This window comes from Phascolarctos cinereus, unplaced genomic scaffold (genome assembly GCF_003287225.1).
Source record: "Phascolarctos cinereus isolate Bilbo 61053 unplaced genomic scaffold, phaCin_HiC Scaffold_5;HRSCAF=322, whole genome shotgun sequence".
Taxonomy (NCBI): Eukaryota; Metazoa; Chordata; class Mammalia; order Diprotodontia; family Phascolarctidae; genus Phascolarctos; species Phascolarctos cinereus.
In genome coordinates, this window is record NW_027555958.1 from 272,834,565 (window position 1) to 272,859,944 (window position 25,380).

Consider the following 25,380-nt stretch of genomic DNA (forward strand, 5'->3'; position numbering starts at 1 on the left):
TCCTAAGCCAAGGCCCCGTGAGGGTTCCTGGGACTTGTAGTTCCTGCCGCCTCCAGGCCTCACGCTGAACTACCTTTCCCAGCGCACCCCGCGCTTCCTGGTTACCGAGGCGCTGCTGGCGGCGGCCGGTGAGTGAGGTGGCTGTTTCCCCCTCCCCCTCCGCGATTGGGGATGCTGGAGTCGGAGTGTAGCTGGGGGGGGAGGGGTCCTCAAACCCACGCCTGTGGGGGGGGGAGAGGGCGGAAAGCAGATGCTACCCCACTACGAATGCCCACTTCTTACCCCGTAACCAGGAGTCAGAAACAGCTACCACCTCCTGCGGAGGTGGGGTGGGGGCCACCACGTCATCAGCCCTCCACTCCACTGACCCCTCCCCATGCAGTACCCTCACCCACTACTCCCTCCCCCATTCAGTGCCTTCTCCAAATCCCCCCCTCCCAGTAGTTGCTTCCCTCATATACTGCCCTCTTCATGTTATCTCCTCCCCCGTTCACTTCTCTCTCTGCCTTTCTGTCTCTCCCTCTGTGTCTGTCTCTCCCTCTGTGTCTTTGTCTCCACCCTCTCCATCTCCCTACTACAGTGCCCCTCTCTACACCATCGTCTCCTGTATACTGACCCCACCAAACACTACCCTTGTTCCTATACTGTTCGCTCTTCTATAGGACCCTCCATATAACCCCTCACCATTCCTGTTACTAGCATTCTGTCCTATGTATCCCCTCCTTTACACACAGTACTACTCTCCCCATACTTATATATAGTCTTTCCCAATATACTACTCTCTCATGAAGAAAGAATTTGTATTTTATTAAAGCACTTACTATGTGCTAAGCACTGGAGATAGAAAAGCAAGACAAGCCCTGCTCTCAAGGAGATCACATTCTAATGGAGGTGACCACACATGTGGAAGGTTTCAGCTGCAAGTCACATGGGAAAAGTCTGGTGGTCCTTAGGGTGCAAGACAAAGCAGATGGTAATACCCCTTCTTTAATGTTGTTGCCACTGATAAAATCACAGCAATTTCTGATATTGTACTATTTGACAGTGCCAAGGACTCTGGGGGCAGAACTTTGTTTTCTGGGTCTTCAGTAACTGGGGCTGGAGCACTTGTAGGACCAGTTGCCAGGCTGTATCTCCCAGGATGATGACTGAGGGCTGGAAGAATTGCTACTCTCAGAGCTCTTGGGTTCAGAGTCTTGGGCTGTCTGCATTGGGATTTAAGGGGAGATGGTGATGGAATTTGACCTGCCTGGCCCATGCCTGCCTCCTGTCTCTTTCTCAGGATGCCTTGTTACTCCAGCTTGGCTGGCTCGCCTGCCCTTGTGTGTGGCAGCTGGTTGACAGTTGATAAGGATGGCTGGTCTCTTCTCCACAGAAGTTGCTTCCCATACAATTGCTGTGAGATGGAGCTGAGCTAGAAGCAGGACTGATGGGCTTGGGTCATGTTGCTACTCCCAGGGCTCTTGTGCTTATCTGCCTGTTGGTGGTAGTTTGCAATTATTGCAGGTAGTGACAAGGAAGGTGGTACCTCTCTCCACAATGATTTCTCCCCTTAGTGATAGCTTGGGGGGTGGGGGGGAGAGCAGGTCTGGTGGTTTGGAGGCACTGCTATGCCCAAGGCTCTTGGGTTCAGGGTTCTAGTTTGTCTCCACTGGAGTTTAAGGGAAGGTGGTAGTCAAATTTGATGGTTATGGTTTGACTTTTTTTTTTTTTTGGCTTTTTGGTGAGGCAATCGGGGTTAAGTGACTTGCCAAGAGTCACACAGCTAGTAAGTGTCATGTGTCTGAGGCCGGATTTGAACTCAGGTCCTCCTAACTCCAAGGCTGGAGCTCTATCCACTGTGCCACTTAGCTGCCCCTCTTGACTTTTTAATATACTTAAGACTACACTGCATTCTTAAACTTCCTTAGGGCCTCTCCATATACCCTGGGAACCATCCCACTGAACAAGAGGACCTCCAGCACGACAAAGCCCACATACCTAGGAACTTCATTTTATATAGGTCTCCTCTATGGGTCCACTGCCTAATCCTTTAGCCCATCCTGCCCTTATCAATACCTACTCTTATCTATCACAGTAACTGAACTGGCATTTTTTTTGGGCAGGGGGAAGGAGAGTAGGAAAGAGGAAGAAGGACCTAATGACTTCCCAACACTTGTCCTGCTTTTTCTAATTTCCTCCCACATCCTTCATCTGGTGAGACCGTATCTCCCATATCTAGTCTTGAAGTGATTTGTTAGAAACTGTAATGTTATCCATCATCCAATCTCGTAGCACGTTGTAGTCCTCTTACGCATTTATCGTGTTCTAATTTGTGTTTTATTTATCTGTGTAGATCTTAAGTTAGCAATGATGAAGGCAGCTTGGCGTAGGAACATCATGCAGCTCTCCCAAGGATTGAGTTGATCACCTCATGACTTGTGAGGCTTTGGAACTGCTAGTTCTCTCATTCTGGAATTTCTCCACAGAAAATCTGGATTGTAAAGAACACAGTGAGGAAGCCTCTGTAGTTTTCCTGAGACAATGGAGGAGTTCCGCCGTTCGTATAGCCGACTGTGTAAGGACAGTGGCGCTGAGCCTCAGGAAGTAGTCCTCAAGCAGCTGCGTGATCTGCAGGAGGGCCATCGCAAGAGGAAGCTGGACCTGGCCACCCAGAGCTTGTCGGTTGACACCTGTGGAGCTCTGGGGAAGCTCCTCCAAAATGATGTCCTATTTTCAGCAGTCCTCCTAAGTGACTGCATGATGAGTGAAGAAGGTGAATGATGGTTCTGGGTACTTGGGCAGAGGCCAGGTTAGATTCTGAAACCTCCTGCTGTTGTCTGGGCTTGGGCAGTTCTGAACTTCTTGTCCCAATCCCAGGTTCAGTTACATCGATTTTCTGATATTTCTATCAACATTTCATTTACTGAACACAGCTACTAAAGTTCCCACTCAGAAGCCAAATCCCTTAAGGCTCCTTCAGCTCTCATGGTGTCTCTTCTCCCAGCCTCACTCTAGACTGGAACAGCCTAGGGAGATGGGAAGAAAGTTTTTCCCTCTTCTGAAAGAGACTTGAGGCCAAATATTTCCCTATAGACCCTAGACTTCCACAACGACGAGACCACTTCCCCATCCTCTTGCTTCCTCTAGGTTTATACCAAACTCTGTGCATTGGCTTAGAAATAAGCTTATTGTCTAATAGCAATTCACCTCTATGAACATCATTTTCCTTGCCTGAAATCTTGAGTATATATGATTTCAGCTTGAGAAAATACTTTTTAGACTTTAAGATGGTGTGTAAATTTAATTTCTTATTATCAATGGGAGAATGCCTATGAGTCTTAGCCTTAGTATTTCCTAACCTGGGAGTCATTTTGGCTAAGTGATTGTAGTGAATTAGAGTAGCATCTTGCTGCTGTGGTCATGACCAAACTGAAAATAAAAAATCTCTTTCCTGGGTCCAAGCAGTTGGCTACAGATAGGAAAAGAAGAATATAAGAGATGACCCAGGGAAGCCCTTGTATTCCAAGAAAAAAACAACTCCTTGTCTCTCTTTCAGGATCCAAACTGCTCATACAAGGACTTTGTTCAAACACAGTAGTTAGATATCTGGATTTAAAGGTGAGCAGATAGAAACATTCTTCACAATAACACCAGACCCAAAGAGCCATGGGGGAGAACAGAGGGGAAAAGGGGGATTGGCAAATATTTACTGTGGGGTATGGTGTCCTGTGGAAGCATCTCGTGATATTGTTTGAATGGCCTAGCTTATATGTGGCCTCACAATTGTTTGTCTAATTGTGTTATATCTTGAATTCATAAAAATCTTTAACCTCAAAGGTAGAGATCATATAGCTCCTACAGTGCCTAATACATAGTGTTGAATGAACGAATGATTGAGTGGCACTAGTCCCGTGAGGGAATGATGTGATGCCAACTTTGAAGAAAACATTTCTTTTTTAAAAAGGCAGTCCCTGATTCCCTTTGGTAGTGTCTTAGGGACCACCCCTAAAGGTCGGCCTAGCCCCAGTTTCACCTAATAGCAGGGTAGAGCACATAGATAGGCTCACTCTGAAGGTAAGGCTGTCACATTGAGAGTCCAGCCTTCAGGAGGGTGAATGACTGATCACTCATCTGTCCTAGGGTAACAACCTTCGAGCTGTAGGGGCTGAGGCTCTGGGCAAACTCCTCCGGCAAAACAAGGCCATTCAAAGGTAAGAGGGTGACCCGCTGCTTACACCTTTCTCATCAATATGGCTGAGGGATGTTCTTAGAGAGAAAAGCTCCCAAACCATTCTCCTGTTCATTTCCATGAGCCTTCGTGGGTACAGGTTGCTTTTCTATGCCAGGCTTCTTCAGCCCTGATGAAGGCTTTTTTCCGCAGCCTTATCCTAGAGTGGAACAGCCTGGGGATGTGGGAAGAAAGTTTTTCGCTCTTCTGTGAAGGGCTTGGGGCCAATACTACTCTGCAGCAACTAGACCTTCGAAACAACCAGATCAACCACAAGGGGGCAGAAGAGCTGGCCATGGCCTTGAAGAACAATTCCACTCTCCTAGACATAGGTAAGGGATTCCATCCAGGCCTGGCCCTGCTGACCCAGCAGCAGGGGAGAGTTGTCTTTCTTTATTTTCCCTGGCCACGGAGCTGCTCTGTGATCTAGCGTGCAAAGGAAACTTGGGATGCTCTTTGGAAAATGAACAATGGTAAGAATAATAGCTAGCATTTCTTATAGCACTTTTTAAGATTTGCCAAAGCACTTTACAAATCCCATCTCATTTGATCCCTCAACAACTCTGGAAGGCTATTATTATCCCCTTGTGACAGATGAGGAAACTAAGGCAAGCACGTTCTCCCTGGGTCACACACTAGTAAGTATCTGAGATCAGATTTGAACTCACGTCTTTCTGACTCCAGGCCTGGCCCTCTGTTCACTGAACCACCTAGGGAACTAGCATATGTTCCCTACGCTGTTGTTATACTTGTATAAGTTAGCAATTCTCTCTGTACCCGGACCACTCTAAGCATTTTGCCATCTTTCCTTCTTCTCCTGCTGTTGCACTTCTCATGTTTTTCAAAAAGTTACAGGTAAGCAATGTGCACTTCTAACTGGGGAGGAAATGGTAACTTGAAATAGAGCTTTTCCTCCAACCCTCTTGAACCAAAGCTCTAGCTCTGTCCCTTTCTTCCTGCACTGCCTCCTCCTCTGCCTTAGGCTCCATAACTGCCTTCTCTGTGATTCCATAGCCCCTCTAGTTGGAATGGGAGAATTAGCAACTGATGGCAAGACTTCTTTTCTATTCTTCTGTCTGGTGGTTTTCTCTGTCCCTGTAATGTTGTCATGTTTCCCCTTCAGATCTTCGTTGGAATAACGTTGGACTCCTGGGAGGTCGGGCAATTGTAAATTGTCTTTCCAACAACAGGACCCTAAGGAAGCTGGAGCTAGCTGGGAACAACATCCCAGGGGATGTCTTGAAAGCTGTTGGTAAGTGGCAGGGCTGGAGAGAGCTGGCTTCTCAGAACTGTGTCTTGAAATTCGACATAAACCAACTCTTAGACTTGACAGGTCCCTTCAGTTGAATCCTTTCTATTGAGGAAGCTAAATATTTTGCAGAACCATCAGCTGGGTAGGGAAGAATCTAATTTCATAGGACTAGTACGTAGTGGAAAAGTTTCTTTTCCATACCGGTCTATTGATAGAATAAGGCCTTCTCCCTAAGAGAAAGTATTTTGTGAAAGCACAGGAAGTAGTAGGTTTTATTCTAACATCTGCAGATTTCTAATGAAGTAGCTCAGAAATCCAACCTGAAATGGGAGGTCCTATGGCTTAATGTGACTTTAAGGTTTGCAAAGCACTTTACATATGTTAATCAGGGAGTGGGGAATCCCCTTAGTAAAAGGATTTGTTCTATGAAGTTTGGATTCAGTCAAAGGGCACTTGAGGACCTAGTAGACCACATGTGGCCTCAAGGCTGAAGGTTCCCCATCCCTGGTTAGCATATGTAAAGTGCTTTGGTAATTTCTAGCAATTATTACTGATGAAGTCAACATAGTGTCAGGATTCTGTCCTGATCTCTGTTCCCTGGGCTGGTGCTGGGGAAGTCATTGCTTCCACAGGACCCTGGGACCATGTCTATACAGGCAAGACTCCCTGGAGGTTTTAAGGGCTACTATAATAGTAATTTCTCATATTTATATAATGTTTTAAAACTTACAAAGGTACTTTTGTCACAATAGTCCTATGAGGAATTAGTCATGCAATTATTATTGTCCCCATTTTACAGATGGGGAAACTGATGTTCTGAGAGGATGACTTGCCCAGGGTCACCCGGCTAGCTAGTAAGTGTCTGAGGCAAGATTTGAACTCAGGTCTCCTGCCTCTAGTTCGACACTTTTCACTGTGCCATACTACTGAAAAATAATGGTGCACCAAACTTTCAGCCATTCACTTGGGGACAAGATTCCAGTTTGTCAGTTATCCAAAGAGAATGAAAAGTTATAGCCCAGTTTCTCCTTACCCTTTAGCATAATCCTAAATTCCCTCCTACATCTTCTCAGTTGGAGTATTCTTAGGAAATGCCAATTCATTTTTAAATTACCCTAAATGAAAATTCTAGAAGAAGGTAACACTGCTGAAGTAATATTGCATGCAGTTCCTGCTTATTTGTTGTATAGGATTATTTCTATATCTCATCTATTATAATAGCAGTAATCTATAAAAGTGACCAGAACAGATAGAACATCTGGTTGGTGGTCCTCGGGATTCCTGAGACCAATCCTCAGCTGCAGTTTCTGGACAGGCCAAAAGAACAGTCTGGCTACCAGTGGGTTATCCAGCTGTTTGCCAAGTGATGAGATGAGACAGCTATCTCAGAGTGAAGAGGGGTGCAGGGGTGACACTGCTGTCTTCTGACAGAACAAGCCATGGATCACAACCTAGACAGGCAGGTGGCACTCCAGGAGAATCACATCCGGACCTATGTGCTAAGCAAAGAAGTCCAAAACCTCAAAGAAGAGAAGTCCAAACAGGTAAGCAGTCTTCCTTCTCACCTGGTTCTTAGGGAGGAAGCAGCCCAGAGCACAGACTCCTCCCACAAGAAGCTGGCCGCTGGCTGTGTGTCTGCAGTTTGTGCTTATTACCCTCAGTGAGATGATTTCCTTTGCCCTGCTCAGTATAGACTTTGTATAGGTGAAGAGAAGCCAAGTCTCTCTTCCCCTTTCTTCCTACTCCTTAAGACTTCTCTCCTCCTTAGGAAAGGAGTCGTTAAATCAGGGACCTTTGGTAGCTCATCCTTTTCTTGGTCATCATGAGCTATGCCATCTACTTCTCCTTTTTGGGGTGAAGGAGGGAGGACTGGTGCTACTTTTCCAGTGTCTCCGTAGAGTTTTCTCTCAGGTCCCTTCATCTGATTCCATTTTCTGCTTTTATACCCCAGAATCCCCCCAGTGCCACAGAGGATATCCAAAGGGGATAGATGAGTTGTGAAGTTAGAAGGGTAGACTCTTATTTCCTTGTCATGACCTGAGGACTGCTTAGTCTTCCGCTGATCTGGAATCATGCCGTTTGTCCCAGATCTCAACTAAAGTATTAGGATTCACTATTTTTATATGGCTTATGTCTATTCTATCCCCAGTTCCTGAACCTGATGGATACAATTGATAAACAGAGGGAAGAGATTTCCAGGAATTCCAGGTGAGTGGTTCATAAAGAGGTGAAAGGCAGCTGCTTTATGGAACATATGGATTTGTTTCAATGATCAGCCATCTTGCTATTCCTTAGGACATCGGCAGTCCGAGTGGGTCAGCTTCAAGAGGCCTTGAATGAGCGTCACTCCATCATCAACTCCCTCAAGGCCAAGTATGTAGTGGGCTAGGTTGGAGTAGGCAGGTTGATGGTTTAAGGTACACCGTAGGCTCCCTGAATACATCAAGAGATATTAAAAACCTTTTCTGTCTCTGACCTTCACAGAGTAGTCAGGGCATGAGAGCACAGAGGCATAGGCATTTCAGAACCCCAGAGGAAATAATGAAACATTGGCAACAAGTGTGTTTTTTAAAAAGGATGCATAATAAAGGAAGAGTTAAAGTTGGATTGGGTTAATCTGCAGTGGCTTCTTGGAGAAAGAATTTGGTGCTGGGTTTTGAAGGAGGTGGGATGGCATATGGACTGACAGAGAGGAGGAAAGGACTACAGGTATATTTGATGGAATGAGTAAATTTGGTTTGGTTTTTGTAGATGGATTAGATTAACTGGAATAGAGAAATTAAGGTGATGGGGAAGGAGGCAGGGGGAGGGACAGTTGGTGATGGGGTGTCTGGCTGAAGAGTGTGGGTGTAAAGCAGTAATCAGAAGAAACTTCTACAGAGTCTTGAAAAGCATCCTTTCTAAGCACAGGCTTCCCACGTGGACTTCACATAGCACTTTGTTTTGCAACTCTCTGGTGCCTTTGTTATGTGATGTAATATTGCTTTTATAGTTCCCTGTATTTTTTCTTATCCTCCTAACTAGACTTCTTACACCTCCCCCAGTGCTTAACCTAGTGTGCTGTACCCAGGAGGCACTGGATAGGCGCTGATCTAATAAACCTTCTCTCCTGTCATATAGGCTGCAGATGACTGAGGCTGCCTTGGCCCTGTCTGAGCAGAAGGTCCAAAACCTGAGTGAACTGTTGACCACTGCCCAGCAGGAGCAAATAAACCTGTCACAGCGACAATCCAGGGAACTGAAGCTAGAGCAACAGGTACAGTGGACAAGGGGTTTCAGTTGACTTATTGATCAGAGGGAAGATTGGGCAACAGGTGGACAAATTGGGAGGAGTATTGTCTCAGAGGTGTGGCAGAACAGTTACTTCTCATCTAATTGTACTCCTAGGAAGCTGCAGATCGGGAATCTAAACTACTGAAAGAATTGGCTGCATCCAATGAAAGAAATACGCTTCTACGTAACCAGGTATAGTAGGGGGCCAGGCCAGGACTAACAGGTGGAAGGAGAGCACGTTTGGACACTCCAGCTAAGGAGCAGCAGCTCTATCCTGGCAGAGCTGTCCAGGAGATAGAGCTGGACCTGATCTCACTGATGTCAAACTCACACAGGAATAGGAACCACTAAAATATACATAAGGCTCCTTATGGGCCACACAGTGACTCAGAAAACCACATATTAACATTAGCTAGGTTTTCTTGTATTTTTATTAAAATACTTCCCAATTACATTTTAATTTGGTTCGTGCTGCACTGGGGAGCCACATGTTTGACACATCTGCCCTAAATAACGTTGGCCTTTCAGGTGGATGAACTAGAGCGAAAGAGCAAGATGCAGCAGGAGCGGCTATTCCTGACAAAGCAAGAACTGACTACGGTGACAGCAGAACTGAAGCTACGATTAACTCAGGCTGAGGGTGAGTACTGGGGGGAGGATGAAGGGACAGCAGGGTCACATAGGGGCCCCAGGCTGCTCCTCTGGAAGAGTGCGACCCACATCTCCCTACTTTGAGCTTCCAGAGCGCCTGGAAATGGAGAAGAGGAGATTCAAACAAAGCTTAGAAGATTCAGAAAGCCTACGACAAAAAGAGGTGAAGAAGGACCCACAGCCCTTCTGGTGGGGAAGCAGAACTTTGGAGCCTCCTTAGTCTCTCAACCTTTCATAGGGTTTATTGCTGTTCCCAAACCCACCAGGGGCATCACTAAATTGACCTTCAACACATCCACTAGTGGGATTTTGGGGGAAGGGGTGGCTTCTGGGAAGCTGTAGTTTTTCCCCACACAGCTGGGGCAGTCATAGTATCCTAGAATAGCAAAAAAGCAAGAAGAAACCTTCCAGACTGTCTAGCCCAAATTCTTCATTTTACAGAGGAGGAAGCAAGGCCAGAGAAGTAAAGCAGCCTGCCAGAAGTCACCCAAGAAGTGATGGCAGAGCTAGAACCAAACCAGGCCTCCTGATGCCAGGTTAATCTTAGAACACTCATGTTTTTTGTAGAGAGTTTGTTGAACGAAAGAGTGTGGCAGAGTGAGGAGAGAGCTGGACTGGGAGTCATGATGACCTTAGTTCAGCTTCTGACATACACTGGCTGTGTTACCCTGGACAAGTCACTTACAGCCTTTCAGCCCCCAAGGTGCAGATTTGCATTGGCAGAGGAAGTTGCTCACTGGGAAATCTCTCTCTACACTGATTTTTTTACTCTGGTAAAAAAAAATAGTTGAATTGTGCTTTATCATTTACAAAATATTTATCATATATTCTTACTTAATCCTTACAACAACCTTAGAAAATAGGTCATTCAAATACTATTAGCCCCCATTCTACAGATTAAGAAACTGAAGATCACAGAGGTTAGGTGATTTGCCCATGGACAACTGGTTAAGTAGTTAGTGTAGGGATCTGAACTGAGGCTTCCTAATTCCCAGTCTCTTAGTATCCCCTTTCCCAGGCTACCTGTCTGACTTAAAACCTGCCTAAAAGGTATCAGGAAGGAGAGCAGCCCAGCACATCTTAATATTAGGAAGTTAATTTCTTCCTGAAAATGAATTCACTTTCAAATGGGTGAACAATCCTTTCCCACCTCAGTTTTTCTCCAGTGGCAGAGTTGGAGGCCTTTTGGCCTTGAACTCAGCTCTTCTCAGAAGGAAGTGAGTGGGGCTCAGAAAAGCAGCTGTTTCCAGAGGCTGTTGGGAAAAGAATTAAGGAGCAGGGCTTCTCAAGGCTTCAAGCACTGCATCTTTGTTACCGAGTAGGTAGAACAAAAGAGTCGGCATATGGAGGAAAGTGAACGGTGCTTACAGGAAAGGATACAAAAGCTGGAGACAATTCGAAGCTCCCTGGAGGAGGTAAGCATTCATAATGGAGGGGGGAGGGCAGTGGGACACTGACCCCCAATTAACATATCTTTGGGTAAGAGATTGGAAATAACCCTCTGAACTGTGTAGATATCATCCTTCCCCATACCCTCCTTGTACTTCAGTGTCACAGTAGAAGCCTAGTGGACACAGATTCAAGGAAGGATATCTGGCTTCTAGGCTCCTGAGTTACCCCCTTACTCTCTGCCGTGTCTGCCCTTAGTGTGATCTTCTTAAGGAAAATGCCTAGAAACCCAGAAGGTGATCTAGGAAGCAGGAAAGGCAAAGCAAGGTTGCAATTGGATTGGAAGTGAGAACCACAGAGCTTAGGGCAGAGGTGCGGAGCCTTCAACCTTGAGGCCACATGTGGCCCTCTAGGTCCTCAAACGAGGCCCTTTGAATCCAAATTTCACAGAAAAGTCAAAGGGCCACACTTGAGGACCTAGAAGGCCACATGTGGCCTCAAAGCCACAGGTTCACCACCCGTGGCTTAGGGCAAACAGTGAAAGAATCTTGCCTTGTTTTGAGGCCACTTATTTCTCATAATGTGTTTGGGGGGGTGGGAGAGATACCCTGGTAAAAGGCCTTATTAAAAAAATAGCTGAATTCAGTTCAATAATTGAGAGCTCCAGGCTAAAGTTGAAAAATAGCCTGGCAAAGCATTAGGTTCAAGTCCCACCCCTGACACATACTGGTTGGGGACCCTAGGCAAGTTCCTTAACCTCTCAGTGCCCCCAGGCAACTCTCTGATTCTTAAGGTGAAGAACAATTGCTCATCTACATTGGTAGAGGTCGCTTCTTTATGGGGAATTCCTTCTACCAGTGAACTTACAAGTCCAAGCTTCCCACCTCCAAAAGGGCTGACTTTGGCCAAAGACCTGCTAAGTGGCCAGAGCAGGGTCAGTCCCTGAGGATAGGTATGGGCAGCCTAGAGGTTTCATGTCTGTACCCAAGTAGGAGGTGAGCCAAGTGAAGAAAGTCCTACTGGCCGAGCGAGGTCAGGCAGAGGAGGAGGTGATGAAGGCCAAGAACCAAATCCGCCTGGAAATGGTGAGTGATCAGCATTGTAGAAGCCAAGCCCTTTACTGGTATTGCAGGAAAGAAGGCAAAAATAAAATGCCCAAAAAATAGAAGTCAAGTCCTCACTCTCAAGAGGTTCCAAGTCTAATGGGGGAGGTAGGACACACACATGAAAAGTATATGAGAAAACAGCATCTAAACAAGTGCAGCTTAATTTACAGATCAAATTGTATTGCAACAGACACCATTGCAGTAATTAGTTTCTCTAATTAAAAGATTTTTAATCCATAGCCATTGATTTCAAGCAGTGTTGCATGCAACAAAAGAATGTGAACAGCTCTTTGCTCTTGAGGGCTGTTCATAAAGATCTTGGCCTATTACTTACTGTGTAAGAATTGTGGAGCAGTGGAGTAAAGGAGGCATTACAGAGTTGGGTTGGGGTTCATTGGATGGATTTTAAGAAGCCCTGAAAGGAAAAATAAGGCAATTGAAAGTGTCAAAGGGGAAAGCAGGAGCCTTCTAGAGAAGTTCTGTCAAGGTGACAGTATATGGTGGTGAGCCGTCCTTCCAAGATGGACCCAGTCACTGTTCTTTGGTCCTTGCAGCAACAGCAAGTGACTCATCTGGAAGAGAAAATAAGGCTGATGTCCCAAGCCCGAGATGAAGCTCAGGAATACTGCCTCCAGCAGAAACAAGCTGTGGCCGAAAGCCAGGCCAAGAGCAACCAGATGAGCCTGCAGACGGAAATGCTGAGGCGGCAGATAGAGGAGCTGCAGCAGGTGTGTCTGTAGGGCCCTCCAGACCCTGCAGAGAGGCCACAGCTGGGCCCCCGCTTTCTCTCCTCACAGTATTTCCCCCAATAGGAACTGAGAAACAAGGAACAGGAGAAGGTAGCCGAAGTGAACAAGGTTCGAGTAGAGTTGCAGGAGCAGATCGGCCACCTGCAGGCAGAGCAGACGGTCCAGGAAGGGTTAAAGGAGAAGATTGCAACCCTGGAAAGGCAAATCAAAGGTGAGCCCTCTACCTGAAACAGCTCCACAGAGAGGGCCCTCATTACTGGGTGACAGGAGACAGGCTCATGCAGCAGCCCCTCTTACCCCTGGCCTGCTGGCTTCGCAAGACATGTGGCTCAGATGAAGAGACCACTGCTTCTCCCTCACTGAATTTCTCCTCTCCCCACAGTGATGTCAAGCAGCCATCGAGAGGCCCTGCTGGACAGAGAGAGTGAGAACGCTTCTATCAGGGAAAAGCTGAGGCTTAAGAATGTGGAGATCAACAGGCTGCGGGAGGAAGAGGCCCAGCGAGCCAGCTTCCTGCAGAATGCCATCTTGGCTTATGTACAGGGTTCTCCCCTGGGGACTCCAAAACCTGACAACTAATAAGAGTTAGGGGAGATTCTGAGACTGGGGAATGCTGGCAGCAAGACAAAGGGAACTTGGAGACAACCTCCATCTCCTGTGGCATTCTTGAGACCTAAGATGAAAGTGCAGGATGAGACCTTCCAGAGCTTCTGAGGATTCCTGGTGGACATACAGTTGATGACAGAGAACTGCTTGCTATCAAGGGAGGTGGGAGATCTGGCTTTCTCCCAGCTTTCTTCCCTTCCTTCACCTCTTTTACACAAGGCAAAATGGCTTTCCTGTCCCATCTCCAACTTAAAGCAACACTGATGACCAAGAAGAATGGAGGCTACCATGCTGTGTTTTTTTGAAAAATGCAATTTAGTTATGTGATTTGAATTTCATTGTCCCAAAGGAATCACCCAGACTAGACCCAAGTGAATTGTTTAAGTCTCCAGCAAGGGGCTTCGGCTGGTCAGTGCCCTCTGTGTCAGAAGCAAATCCATGGGCAGTACCTTTTTTTATAAGGCAGATCAGCTGGCCAACTGCTCCTAGGCACCCAAGAACTTAACAGTGCCCTTCTCTTCCCGTTCTTTGCTGTAGCTCCAAAGAAACATGAGATGCACAAATTTAGAAACATTTCCACTTTAAATGTTCACATGGACTATTTGTGCCTAACCTATGGTAGAGCCTTCTGAGCTCATATTGGCCTGATCAGCCACAGTCAACACACTGTACCTTGACCCTGACATAGTGATACCACTTCGGTCCTCTTCTAGCACAAAAGGACAGCCACCAATCTTTGCCCCTGCAGCCTATTTTGAGAATCACGTGCCTTGAGAGTGCTGGAAGATGACAGAAAACCTGGAGCAGAACTAAATTTGAACTCTGCAGATATCTCTCCCCAAGAGATAGCTGAGGGGGTGTGTCTGTCTGTCTGTCTGTGTGTACATAATCATACAAAGCAGATAATGTTATGATCACTTTTCAAATTTAACCTTGAGACTCACTCAGTGGACATTTTTTTGCACACTGTTAGGGCCCAGCCCTGCACCTTGCCTGGTGATTTCTTTTTCTATTGTTTGGCATGTTTCTGAAATATAGAGCTTGTACATTTCATGATACACCCACAGCCTCCGGTGCTAGTGCATCTCCCTAGGACCAGAGCGTCTGGTTCTCGAACACATGACCCTACTCCTATTGTCCTGGGCTGCCTTGCTTTAAGACTTGCCTCTTCCTTAGTAAGTCATTACCCCAGACTCTTGCAATGGTGACCATGCAGCAATCTTTGGCAGCTTCAAAGAAAGGGGCCTTAGAATTCCCCCTTTCTTGTATAACAAAGGCTTGGTCAAAGACCATCTGACTATCTTTTTGTATGGATACCAAAATCCATCTCCCTGTAAAAGTTATTTTCTCCAGGGAGGTTTCAGCTTCCCAGAAGTCCCCCACAATCATCAAGGTTTATGCTACTCAATCAGAATCATTAAGTGGTTGATGTTTGAGTGCCTGCTGTGTAAAAGGTACTGATCCTTGGTCTAGCCCCTTCCTGCAGCTCCAGAGGGTATCTTTCTAAGGCACATCCCAGCTGCTGCTTCGGTGTAGATAAAAGTGAGCAAAGGGAGTTGGAGATTTGGCTGAAGCCTAAGAAGCAAATACTGAGAGCATCATAATGTTGAAGCAAGCAGAGCCCGGCCCTGAGTGTGGTACTGTTGCTTCTTTTTTATGTGACCTGTAGATCCAACTTTTCTCTTCTTTACCAAGGGGCTCTGCCCCATTCTCAAACTGCCTCAAATTAAACTCAAAAAAACAGAAGACCTGCTTGATGGACAAGGCACAGAGCTAGGTGCTGGGGTTACAAAGATAAAACCAAAATAGTCCCCTCGAAGAACTTGGAGTCTGCTGGCAGAATACATTCAGTGCACAGATAATTAGAATGCAAGATAATTGCTGGAGAGAAATCCTAGCAACTGGGGAGGGGCAGGGGTGGATGACAGCAAGGCTTTACAAAGGGCCTGCCCCGGCGGGATCCCTGCCCTCAGCAGTGGTCACTTCGCTCCCTCCATCCTAGCCTGCGGGCGTGTCCTCCCGCGGCCCCTGCCACCGTGCACCCGCTGTGGGTGTGGAAGGAGCCCTGTTAGGATCGCCAGAAAACCGGACAGGACCGAGTTACCCATCCCAGAGGTCTTAGGGAGCCTGTTTGGGAGGAGCCAAGCCCCTGCCGCCCCAGTGGCCCTGGGCCACGGAGTCACCTCCGCCCGAGTGGGCGGGGAAAGGTCTGGGCTTCCACCTCCCACCTTGGCGGTGCCCGCCCGCTCGCCGGCCTCGGGTCTTCGGCTATCTCCGGCCGCGGCGCTCGGCGGCGCTCGGCTGTCTCCGGTCCCAGCCGCTCGCTCGCTCGGCTCGGCCCCTTAGACTCTCCAGTCCCCGCCGTGGCTGCGGCGCTGGGGCATTTCCCTGCGGTTCGGCTCGCAGACCCCGGCTCCCGCGCAGCCGGTTCCTGGCCCCGGGCACATGCAGGCGATCAAATGCGTGGTGGTCGGCGACGGGTGAGCCCTGGACGGGCGGGGGAGCCGGCTCTGGGGACGCGGGGGGGCGGATCTGGCTCTGGGGGTGCCGGGGGGCGGGGTCCGGCTCTGGGGCACCAGCGAGCGGGGTCTGGGGTGCCACCCTGGCCGAAGAGGCAGGGGCTGGGACCGGTGCGCGGATGCTAAGGGTGGGTCCGTATCTCGGGGTGGATGGGGGCAGGGTCCGGGGAGGGGGGGTGAGGTGAAAAGGCACGTTCTCTGGATGCTGAGAACCCACGAAGCCAGGTGACGGGGCTGACACCCGCTGGGGGGAGCAGCCGGGGCTGGGCGGTGGGTCTGCCACCCACCCTTTCCCCGCCGCCCCATCCGAGGGCACACACGTGCCACGCCCTGGTAGTGTTGTCTCTTTGGGGCTGGTCAGAGCCTTGGCCGGCCCCTCGGTCAGCATCTGGTCTGGAACGAAGGGAACAGGGAGAGACCCAGGTCCCAGAAAAGGAGGGCAATAACCTGAGGGGCTGAAGAAATGGAATGATAGCCTTGGGAAGGTCCCCCTGCATCACTATTGGTCAGGGACGGATGCTATGGAGAGTACATCAAGTAGGAATGAACTGGAGGATCCTTTCCAACTCCGAAATTCTTCCATTTCCCCTTCTCCTACCCATCTCGAGACCTCCCACTCGCATTTTCATTTCAGTGGACTTTTGAGGATGCCAACTGTTTGATTTTTGCCTTTGTGTTCCTAGCATCTTGCCCAGAGTATTGAATTGAGTGCAAATTTCCTCCCTGCGTGCCCCTCTATTTCTACTTTTGAGCATCAGTATTGGCCTAGTGACCCAGGAGGCAGAGTACAGGGGAAAGAATAACTGGTTCATCTCCCTACCACTTCTACCTACAGTCTTGGACTTTGAGGACATCCAGTTCTCACTTATTTCCTTTCACCTACCCTCTCTGAGAACTGAGGTTACTAGAGAGCCACGCTCATTAGAATCAGCCTGGCCCTGTCTTAGGTGCCCCTCTCCTCTTCCCTTCTAAATTCACTTGTGTTATTATACCCATCACCACTCCCTTCCTACCTTAACCTATCCCACCCAACAACTTCTATTTCTCTGTTCTCCACCTCTTGGGTCTCTCCAGAAAAGCTGGACCTGGGGAGGCATGTGGAACCATGGGAAACCCCACAATTTCAACCTTTATCTAGACTTCTGTGTCCTCATTCCAGACCTTGAGGGTGCAGTATCCCAAAGAGAAAGGGCAGAGCCTTCATCAAGTGGGTGGGTTCATTGGGGAAAGGTATGGGCAAGACTTTGGGAATCAACCTCAGGTTTATGCCATTTCTCCCTAAAGAGCCGTGGGGAAGACATGCCTGCTAATCAGCTACACCACCAATGCCTTCCCTGGAGAGTACATCCCTACTGTGTGAGCATCTGGGACCTGGGGAATCCTCTGGTTTTGGAACAGGGCACTTGAAGACACCCAACTAAAAGAAAGACCAAAGAAAAGGGATTTACACAGAAAATGAATACATGTGTGGGTTTGGCCCCTGCCTGTGCAAGAGATAGGAAGACCTTGGGGACAGGAGGGCAAATGAGAGTTTGCTACAGTCTACATTCCCCAGGGACACAGTGTTCTTGATTCTGAAGGCAGTGGGGGGAGCAGGGCAGTGGTGGTGAGCCTATGACTTTTGAAGATCCCTATACAGAACTCTGGGTGGGATCCAGGATCCAAATCCCTCAACTCTGACTTCCGTCTCTTATCCGTCCAGTTTCGACAATTACTCAGCCAATGTGATGGTAGATGGAAAGCCAGTGAACCTGGGACTGTGGGACACAGCTGGGCAGGAAGACTATGACCGGCTTCGACCTCTCTCTTATCCCCAGACTGTATGTAGTCCTTGCAGTTCCTACTTTCTCTTCCTCCCAAGCTGAGTAGGGCCAGTACTCAGGGGTCTGAGCTTCTGGGGAGAATTGGGATTTTAATATCCAGACTTAAGGTCAGGGATGGGATCTTACAGTGGGGCAAGGGGGTAAAGTTGAGGGTGGGGAGGACTTCTTTCACCAGCAAGCCCACTGACCACCCTTTCCTACATAGGATGTCTTCCTGATATGTTTCTCCCTGGTGAGTCCAGCCTCCTTCGAGAATGTCCGTGCCAAGGTACTACGTGGGCAAGGGCAGGAAGGAAAGCTATGCTAGGAACACTAGACCCTTTTCTTCCTTTTCCAGAAGCATGAGGCCCAGGGAGGGGGAGAGCCCCATGGCTAGAAAACAGGGGCCACAAAGAAGGAACAGCCTCTCAGCATCTTGTACTTCCCATAGTGGTACCCTGAGGTACGACATCACTGTCCCAACACGCCAATAATCCTGGTGGGCACCAAGCTGGACCTTCGAGATGACAAGGACACCATTGAACGGCTTCGGGACAAGAAGCTGGCCCCCATCACTTACCCCCAGGGCCTGGCCATGGCCCGAGAGATTGGTGAGTAAGGGCAGTGGGCAGTAGCAGGGAGCAGTAAGAGAAAGGCCAGCCGAGTGATGAGGTCGGAATGCTGTCACCCTCATTTCCACCCTGAGACCCTTTCCACTTGCCCGCAGGCTCTGTCAAGTACCTGGAATGCTCAGCGTTGACTCAGCGGGGACTCAAGACAGTGTTTGATGAAGCTATTCGGGCAGTGCTGTGTCCCCCACCCATCAAGAAACCTGGAAAGAAGTGTACTGTGTTCTAAACCCTGCCCAGAGTCTCCTACCCCAGGTGGCCTGAGTGGTGAGGAGGGCTAAGAGCCATGGGGCCAGGGGGTTGGGACAGTGTCCCAAACCTCCAAGTATGGTATCATTGTTGAAATGTTTGATTTCCCTTCAGTCTAATGTGACTCGGGTATAGGGAGTGGGGGAGATAGAGGGAGGGGGGTGGGGAGGGGAGGCTTGGGCTCTGGGGAGGGAAGATCAGCACAAAGAACAGGGCATGCTGTCCTGGAGGGAGGGCTGATAAGGCTGGAGAGAGGAAGCCCTTGCTCCCTCCTACCCAGGCCTGGGAAGCACAGCCTGCTTCCTCCCACTCTGCTCTGCACCCAGGGACCCAGGCCTCCAGCTAGCACAGGAGGGAGCAGGGTCTCTCTCAGAGAGGAGAAGGGGCATGACCAGGGCAGCCCTGAATGGGGTTCCCAGTTTGGGGAGGAGTGGGGGAGGGGGAGGGAGGGAAGTATGTGACTGGGTTCTATTCATCCTGTCCCAGGATGGGGCTGTCATCCCTTATTTTATACAATAAACATTCTCCATGAACACAGGCCGTGCCTTTCTTGGGAGCTGACCTTCTACTAACCGGAGAGCTTGCTTTGCTGCCCCCACCTCCCTAAGTCACTGTCATTCTCTCTGTTACTTTGTAACCCAGGTAGCATCCACAGGAGTCCCACCTATACTATTGCCAGCCTCAGTCAATTTTCCCTCAAAAGCTCCAAACTGACTCTGACCCAGCTTGTCCTGAGCCCAAAGATCTAGCTTAGTTTGTAGGGTGACTTTGGGTACTTGAGAGCCTAGACCAGACTGGACTCCCCAAGAGGCCTGGCACTGGTGTTACAATGCCTCTCCTCCACCTCTATCCTCTGCAATACCACCATCAACCCCTTCCCCCTCCCTCTTCAGGCCAAAGAATCCACATTCAAGGATCAGATGATACACATTTAATAGGGCACAGAAAGCAAATGCCTTCCCCTGGTTCAGGTTGCAGATCTCCTAACCCACCAGATACCCTCCATCTACCAGCAGAGCTGAGCCAGTAGTCATGGCACTCTGGTCACTCAGCAGGAAAAGGATGCCGTTCACCACGTCCTCCACCTCTGCAGGGGAAATAGGGCGATATCTAGAGGCTGGGAGACTGGTGTGTCTCCATGGTAGGGCTCCAACTCCCACTTGCCCCTGCCACTTTCAAAGAGGATTGTGCATTCTTGTACCCATGGCAAGTGCTAGGGACTAAGGTTCTGTCCTAGGCCTCTTGAAAGACACCAAAACATAAACAATTAGGGGGAGAAGGGAAGGGATGCATGGTATTTGGCCTTGAGGACCCACTGCTCACCATCAACTCACCTGCAAACTTGCCCAGTGGGATTCGGCTTAGCATGGGCTCTGATTTCTGGGCGTCACTCCAGTTGGCCCTGCCCATGGCAGTCATCACCACTGTAGGATTCACCGTATTCACTCGGATCTGGGTTAGAAAGGTTTGGGTTGGCCATTCAGGGGCATGGCCACACCTGGGGCAAGCTTGGGGCACTCGGGATCTGAAAGGGACCTCTCTACAATGTACCTGTCAAGTGGTTCTCCAGCTTTTGTCTGAAGACCCCCACCCCCACTTCCTTGATCCACTTTTGGAAAGCTTTTTTTTTTTTTTTGCTGATAGCAAGCCTACATTTGCTTCTTTGTAACTTTTACCCATTACTTCTGACTCTGCCAGTCAGTCACTCAGTAGGAATTTATTAAGTGCCTATTATGTGCCATGCACAGGGACTACGGCAAACAAATCTAACACCTCTTCCAAAAAACATGCATTCAGTTACGGGAACAGAGCTATGACAAAACATCACCCTCAATATCTTCTTCTTCTTTTAGGCAGTTGGGGTTAAGTGACTTGCCCAGGGTCCCACAGCTAGTGTCAAGTATTTGGTCTGAGGCCAGATTTGAACTCAGGTCCTCCTGACTTCTGGGCCGGTGCTCTATCCACTGCGCCACCTAGCTGCCCCTCAATATTTTCTTCTGTAGGCTTCTTGGAGTTTTGTTTTGTTTTTAGGCAATTAGGGTAAAGTGACTTGTCCAGGGTCAAACAGCTAGCAAGTATCTTGAGGCCAGATTTGAATTCAGATCCTCCTGACTCCAAGGCCAGTGCTCTAACCCCTGTGCCACCTAGCTGCCCCTAAAGGCTTGTTATTGTTAAGTCCTTTCAATCCTATTTGACTTTCTATGACCTCATTTTGGGGTTTTCTTGGCAAAGACACTGGAGTGGTTTGCCATGTCCTTCTCCAACTCATTTTACAGCTGAGGAAACTGAGGCAAACAGGGTTAGTGACTTGCCTAGGGTCACACAGCTAATAAGTATCTGAGGCCAGATTTGAACTCAGGTCTTCCTGACTCCAGGCCTGGTGCTGTATCCACTTTGGCACCTAAACATCCCCAATTCCTTCAACTGATAGGATATGAACTTGAGATCCATTTCTATCCAGCCTCTCCTCCAAACCCCATCTTAACAATGTGCTTCCTAAAATGTGGCACCCGCAACTGAAGAGACTGTTCTAGGTGTGGGCTGACCAGGGCAGAGGAGGGTAGGACTTTTATTTCCTGGTGGGGAGAGGCTCTTTTTGGGCTTATAACAAGTAGACTTAGATGTCTCAGATCTTACCTTGTGGGGTCCCAGCTCCAGAGCCATCACCTTGGTTAGCATATCCATGGCACCTTTTGTGGAGCCTGGTGAGGGATAATGAGGTGGAGAGGGAGAAAGTAAGAGTTAAGTCAGTTATTTAGAAGAATTACAAGAGGTGGTTGGCAAGTGTACAGAGAAGGAGAGGGACCCAAAGATCAGGAATTGTGTTTTTGCCTTGCTTTGTATTCCCAGTGTTTAATACAGTGCCTGGCACTTAATAAATGTTTGATGATTGACCAAGATAGTCAGAGTTAGACAACCCAAGAGTTGGAGCCTGGGCTAACAGGAAGATTAAGCCCTGGCCTGAGCATCAGGAAACATGGTTTCCAGTCCTCCCTTTCACCAATTCCCTATGGGTACTTCTCCGGGCCTCAGTTTTTTCACCTGTAAAGTGAAGAGGTTGGATTATATGATCTCTCAGGTTCCTTCTAACTCTTCTACTCTAAATTAAGACAGGAAACTTGGCCTAATGGTTCAAATTGTTGAATTGAGCAGCTGGAAGAAGGACAATGAGAGAGGGGTAAAGGGGTAGACACTCACAGTAGATGGCATGGTCCTTTAGGGCACATTGGGAGGCCTGGCTGGAGACGTTGACGATAGCTCCTGGGGCTCCCCGGGCTATCAACCCCCGGGAGACAATCTAGAAACCAGGAGAAAAGCAGGGGAATGAAACAGAAGGATGAGAGGGAAGAAGGAGTCTGAACAAGAGACTTCAATTATGCTATAATTTCCCATCTTGTTGCAATTCCCAAACTTTGTGTCATAACTCACCTGGGACACTTGGACCACTGACCGAAAATTCACATCAAAAGACCTGGGGATAGACACCAGACACAGTCATAGCTAAAAGGGAAAATGGTTCTCCACCCAGAGCCCCAGGGCCCAGCCTACTTTCTTCAACTGAGCAGATAAGGTGGATTGTCATTCCCCCAAGAGGGGAAAAATTCCAGGCTGGATTCCAGGGGTCTACCTTTTGCAGGTTGGTTTTCCCCACTATCCTGGGGCCCTGCTTTTTTTTTTTTTTTAACCCCTAGGACTTACCTATCACAAGCCTCCTTAGTTACTTCCAGGAAAGGCTGTAGCAAGGCTACACCTGCATTGTTCACCAACAAGTCCACAGGGCCAATGGTACTCAGAGCCCGCTCTGTGGCCTCCCAGTCTCCCAGATCCACACATAAGGTCTCTATTCCTGGGCACTTCAGGGGGATTGGAAAGGGTTATTAGGTAACATTGAGAGACAAGTTTCCCATGGTAGAGTTCCTGATCTCAGCCAGGAGTTCAGGAAGGAGGCATAAAATTGGGGAATGACAGTGGGAACGTGAGATGGTCAGATGGTAATGAATAGGCCATAGGCTCCCATATCCTAGGATTGTTTCCACTAATGGTTAAAATGATGGAGTGTTAGTACCTTAAGAAGGCTTGCAAAATGAGTGACAGGTGGAGGTGCTCCTTGCCTCTCCAGCAGATCCTGTAGTTCCTGGCAATGGTCTTTGGGCACTTTGAGGCCCCTCAGAAAACAGAATCCCTCAGTTCTAAATATTGAACCAGAAGTAGATTTCTCAAGAAAACTGAAGGCTCTTTGCTCTGCCACCCTATACACTTTTTTTGGGTGGGAGGGCAATTGGGGTTGAGTGACTTGCCCAGGGTCACACAGTTAGTATGTGGCTGAGGGCAAATTTGAACTCGGGTCTTCCTGACTCCAGGGCCAGTGCTCTATCCATTGCAGCACCTAGCTGCTAACCTAGCTGTCCCCTCATACACTTTCAACTACCTCTGTGCATGTAACCACAATAGCTACTACTCTGTGCCCCCAAATAACTTCAAGTACTTTGGCGGGGAGCAGGAAGCAGCAGCGGCCTCAGCCTCTGGAAACTGTCCAGTGTTGTAGAGTCCCAAGGCACTGCCCAAGTGTGACCTGGGGGAGCAGCTAGGTGACAAAGTGGATAGAACACAGGCCCGGAAGTCAGGAGGACCTAAGTTCAAAACCGGCCTCAGACCTAACAGTTGACACTTAATAACTACGTGACTCTGGGCAAGTTACTTGACTCCAACTGCATATAAAACAAAACAAAACAAAAAAAAACCCAAGCGTGACCTGGGAGGTCATCAGATGGAGTGGACATGAATGTGTAGAATAGGAGTAGGGGGCTAAGAGTGGGTGATGATTCTCACAGTATGGCCCCCAAGACCTGGAGCATCAACTCGGTAGAGTGGAAAAGGGATTGAAAGAGAAAGAAATACAATAACCTACGTGCAAAGTTTAAAAATTACTTTGTATATGCCATTTATTGTAGAGTAGATATCCTAAGAGAGTGTTGTTACTGGAGTCGGGAAGACCTGGGTTTGAATCCCACATCTGAAATTTACTAATTCTGAGCAAATCACTTAACTCCTTTAAGCTTGTTTCCTCATATATAAAATAAGGATAATAATAGTAACTGAGAGGCATCAGGGCTTAGTTGGGAGCCAGCCTGGGTCAGAGAGTCCTGGGTTCGATCCCAGCTACTGAGCCCTCCTGGCTGTGTAACCCAAACGAATCATTTAACTGCTTGATTCTCCCACTCCCACCCCCCAAGCAACTCTTCAGGGCCATAAGTACCAGAGCAGTCTCTCTGCCAGAAGGAATTTCCTCATCAGGAATTCTCTTTATGAATGAAACCACAGAGAAGTTTAAAAAATGAAAAAGTAATACCCTACGTCCCTGGGTGGTTGTGAGGATCAAAAGACACATGTGTATAAAGGGCTTTGCAAATCTTCAAATGCACTGCGTAAATGCCGGCTATTATTACTGTGCATCAGTATTATATCTCCGTTTCATAGACAGGGAAACAGTGTAAGATATCCGTGGTCACACAGGAAGTAAGGAGCAGAGCTCGAATGTGAGACTAGGTGCTCTGCACCTAAATCCAACTCTGTAATCTCTGGATCCCTGGCTTTGGCTGCTGTTTTTGGTGGGGAGGGCCGGGCAAGAGGGAGGTGGCTGAAGAGGCCGACCCGTGGGTCAGCTGGCGTCCAGCAGCCCGGCTGCTCCAGACTCACGTGCCTAGATGGCAGGGGCAAGGTTCTAGTGGGCGGGGCTGGAGCTGGAGCTGGAAAGGACTGCGGTGCTCGGAGATCCCCAGTTACCTCCTGGGCCAGGCTGACCAGGTCCTCCTGGGTCCGACTCACTGCTACCACTCGGGCTCCGCTAGCAAATAGCGCCTTGGCAGTGTCCCTCCCGATGCCTGCAACGTCCCGAGAGACTTAGGGATGGGTCCGGGTTCCAACCGTCTAGATCGCTTGGCTCCCACTGCCCCCGACACCCCGCCCCAGCCCCATCACTAGCCCGAGCCCAGCCCCGGCCCCACCTTTGCCCGCTCCGGTGACCAGCGCCCGGCGGCCGGCGAAGCTTCGCTCCATCTCGATAACTATTATTCCACTTGTACCCGAGCGGACTCTGACGTCCAAAGATGCCGCGGGGTTCCAATCTGGGCAGGGAGGGAGGAGAGAAAAGACAGTGTATCCAATCAGAAGTCTCTTTCCAGGAGGGGAGGTGGTACTATTCCAGTAGCTTCGGCCATATTAGTGTGACTGAGGTGGGGCCGGTCAAGAAGTTATGATTGGCTAAAATACGGGTGAAGGTGGAGCTGTGGTCGGGGGAGTAGCTTAGACAGCCCGTATGCCTTAACTCTCCTGCTTCCGGTCTCGCCTTGTTTTGAGCTGGGCTCTCCTTGCGACTGCCTGTAATAGTTATAATTTCATATAATAATTATGTCTATGTGTTATACCCAGACCTAGCATACATTATTGTCCTTTACACACTCTATGGTTCTGTCTAAAGTGGCCTTCTTGCTGAACCCTCCCATCTTCAACTCCCTGCACCTTTGCCCGAGCTGTCTCCCGCGCCTGGAAAGCTTTCCTCCTCACCGCTGTCTCTTACAAAAGTGAACTCGAGTGCCACGTATCGCCCCTGAAAAATGATGATAATATATGTAAGGTACTGTCTCTTTCATATGATTGGTCACTGAAAATGGGCAGAAAAGGAAAATTCGTGAAAGGAAAACTGATGAAAATCAAATTGTGAAGAAAGTCTCTTGAAAACACATTGACATACCTAAAATGACTTCCTGAACATCGCGCCCAGCTCCCCAACACTTACTCCAAGAAAAACATGAAATTTGCAGAAGATAAAGTAATGCAATAAGGAACTATGGTAAGTGACTTTCTCCAAACTGCACAGAAACTCAGTCAGCAGCCTATTGGCTTCCAGCAAACTCCCGGCCAAGGCTAATGAGACAGTAGCCTTCT

The 25,380-nt window shown here is 48.5% G+C and overlaps 3 protein-coding genes across 6 annotated transcripts; 2 read left to right on the top strand and 1 right to left on the bottom strand.

Annotated features, from left to right (window-relative positions):
- The first annotated feature begins 11 nt into the window (after positions 1–11).
- Positions 12–14,294, top strand: LRRC45 (leucine rich repeat containing 45). Of its 2 annotated transcripts, none has more exons than XM_021000857.2 (18): positions 12–128; positions 2,469–2,755; positions 3,539–3,600; positions 4,123–4,193; positions 4,364–4,542; positions 5,334–5,462; positions 6,894–7,006; positions 7,612–7,670; positions 7,758–7,835; positions 8,583–8,718; positions 8,850–8,927; positions 9,264–9,375; positions 9,479–9,549; positions 10,709–10,801; positions 11,768–11,860; positions 12,436–12,609; positions 12,694–12,841; positions 13,013–14,294. In XM_021000857.2, the coding sequence occupies exons 2-18, from the start codon at positions 2,524–2,526 to the stop codon at positions 13,207–13,209; spliced, it is 2,025 nt and encodes a 674-aa protein (XP_020856516.1). In that variant the 5' UTR covers positions 12–128; positions 2,469–2,523; the 3' UTR covers positions 13,210–14,294. The 2 variants fall into 2 exon arrangements, with proteins under 2 accessions (XP_020856516.1, XP_020856518.1); XM_021000859.2 differs by lacking the exon at positions 12–128 and adding an exon at positions 200–973.
- Positions 14,295–15,366: 1,072 nt separating this feature from the next.
- RAC3 (Rac family small GTPase 3) lies at positions 15,367–18,946 on the top strand. Of its 2 annotated transcripts, none has more exons than XM_021000861.2 (6): positions 15,367–15,716; positions 17,040–17,111; positions 17,458–17,575; positions 17,784–17,846; positions 18,009–18,172; positions 18,285–18,946. In XM_021000861.2, the coding sequence occupies exons 1-6, from the start codon at positions 15,682–15,684 to the stop codon at positions 18,343–18,345; spliced, it is 513 nt and encodes a 170-aa protein (XP_020856520.1). In that variant the 5' UTR covers positions 15,367–15,681; the 3' UTR covers positions 18,346–18,946. The 2 variants fall into 2 exon arrangements, with proteins under 2 accessions (XP_020856520.1, XP_020856519.1); XM_021000860.2 differs by having other exon boundaries at positions 15,385–15,716; positions 18,009–18,168; positions 18,285–18,918.
- Positions 18,947–19,351: 405 nt separating this feature from the next.
- Positions 19,352–25,019, bottom strand: DCXR (dicarbonyl and L-xylulose reductase). 2 transcript variants are annotated; one of them, XM_021000925.2, is made up of 9 exons: positions 24,955–25,019; positions 24,441–24,560; positions 24,220–24,317; positions 22,135–22,289; positions 21,865–21,907; positions 21,634–21,733; positions 21,073–21,137; positions 19,770–19,887; positions 19,352–19,522 (listed from the first exon to the last, which is right to left on the bottom strand). In XM_021000925.2, the coding sequence occupies exons 2-9, from the start codon at positions 24,490–24,492 to the stop codon at positions 19,419–19,421; spliced, it is 735 nt and encodes a 244-aa protein (XP_020856584.1). In that variant the 5' UTR covers positions 24,493–24,560; positions 24,955–25,019; the 3' UTR covers positions 19,352–19,418. The 2 variants fall into 2 exon arrangements, with proteins under 2 accessions (XP_020856584.1, XP_078012000.1); XM_078155874.1 differs by lacking the exons at positions 19,352–19,522; positions 24,955–25,019 and adding an exon at positions 19,558–19,676.
- Positions 25,020–25,380: the final 361 nt, after the last annotated feature.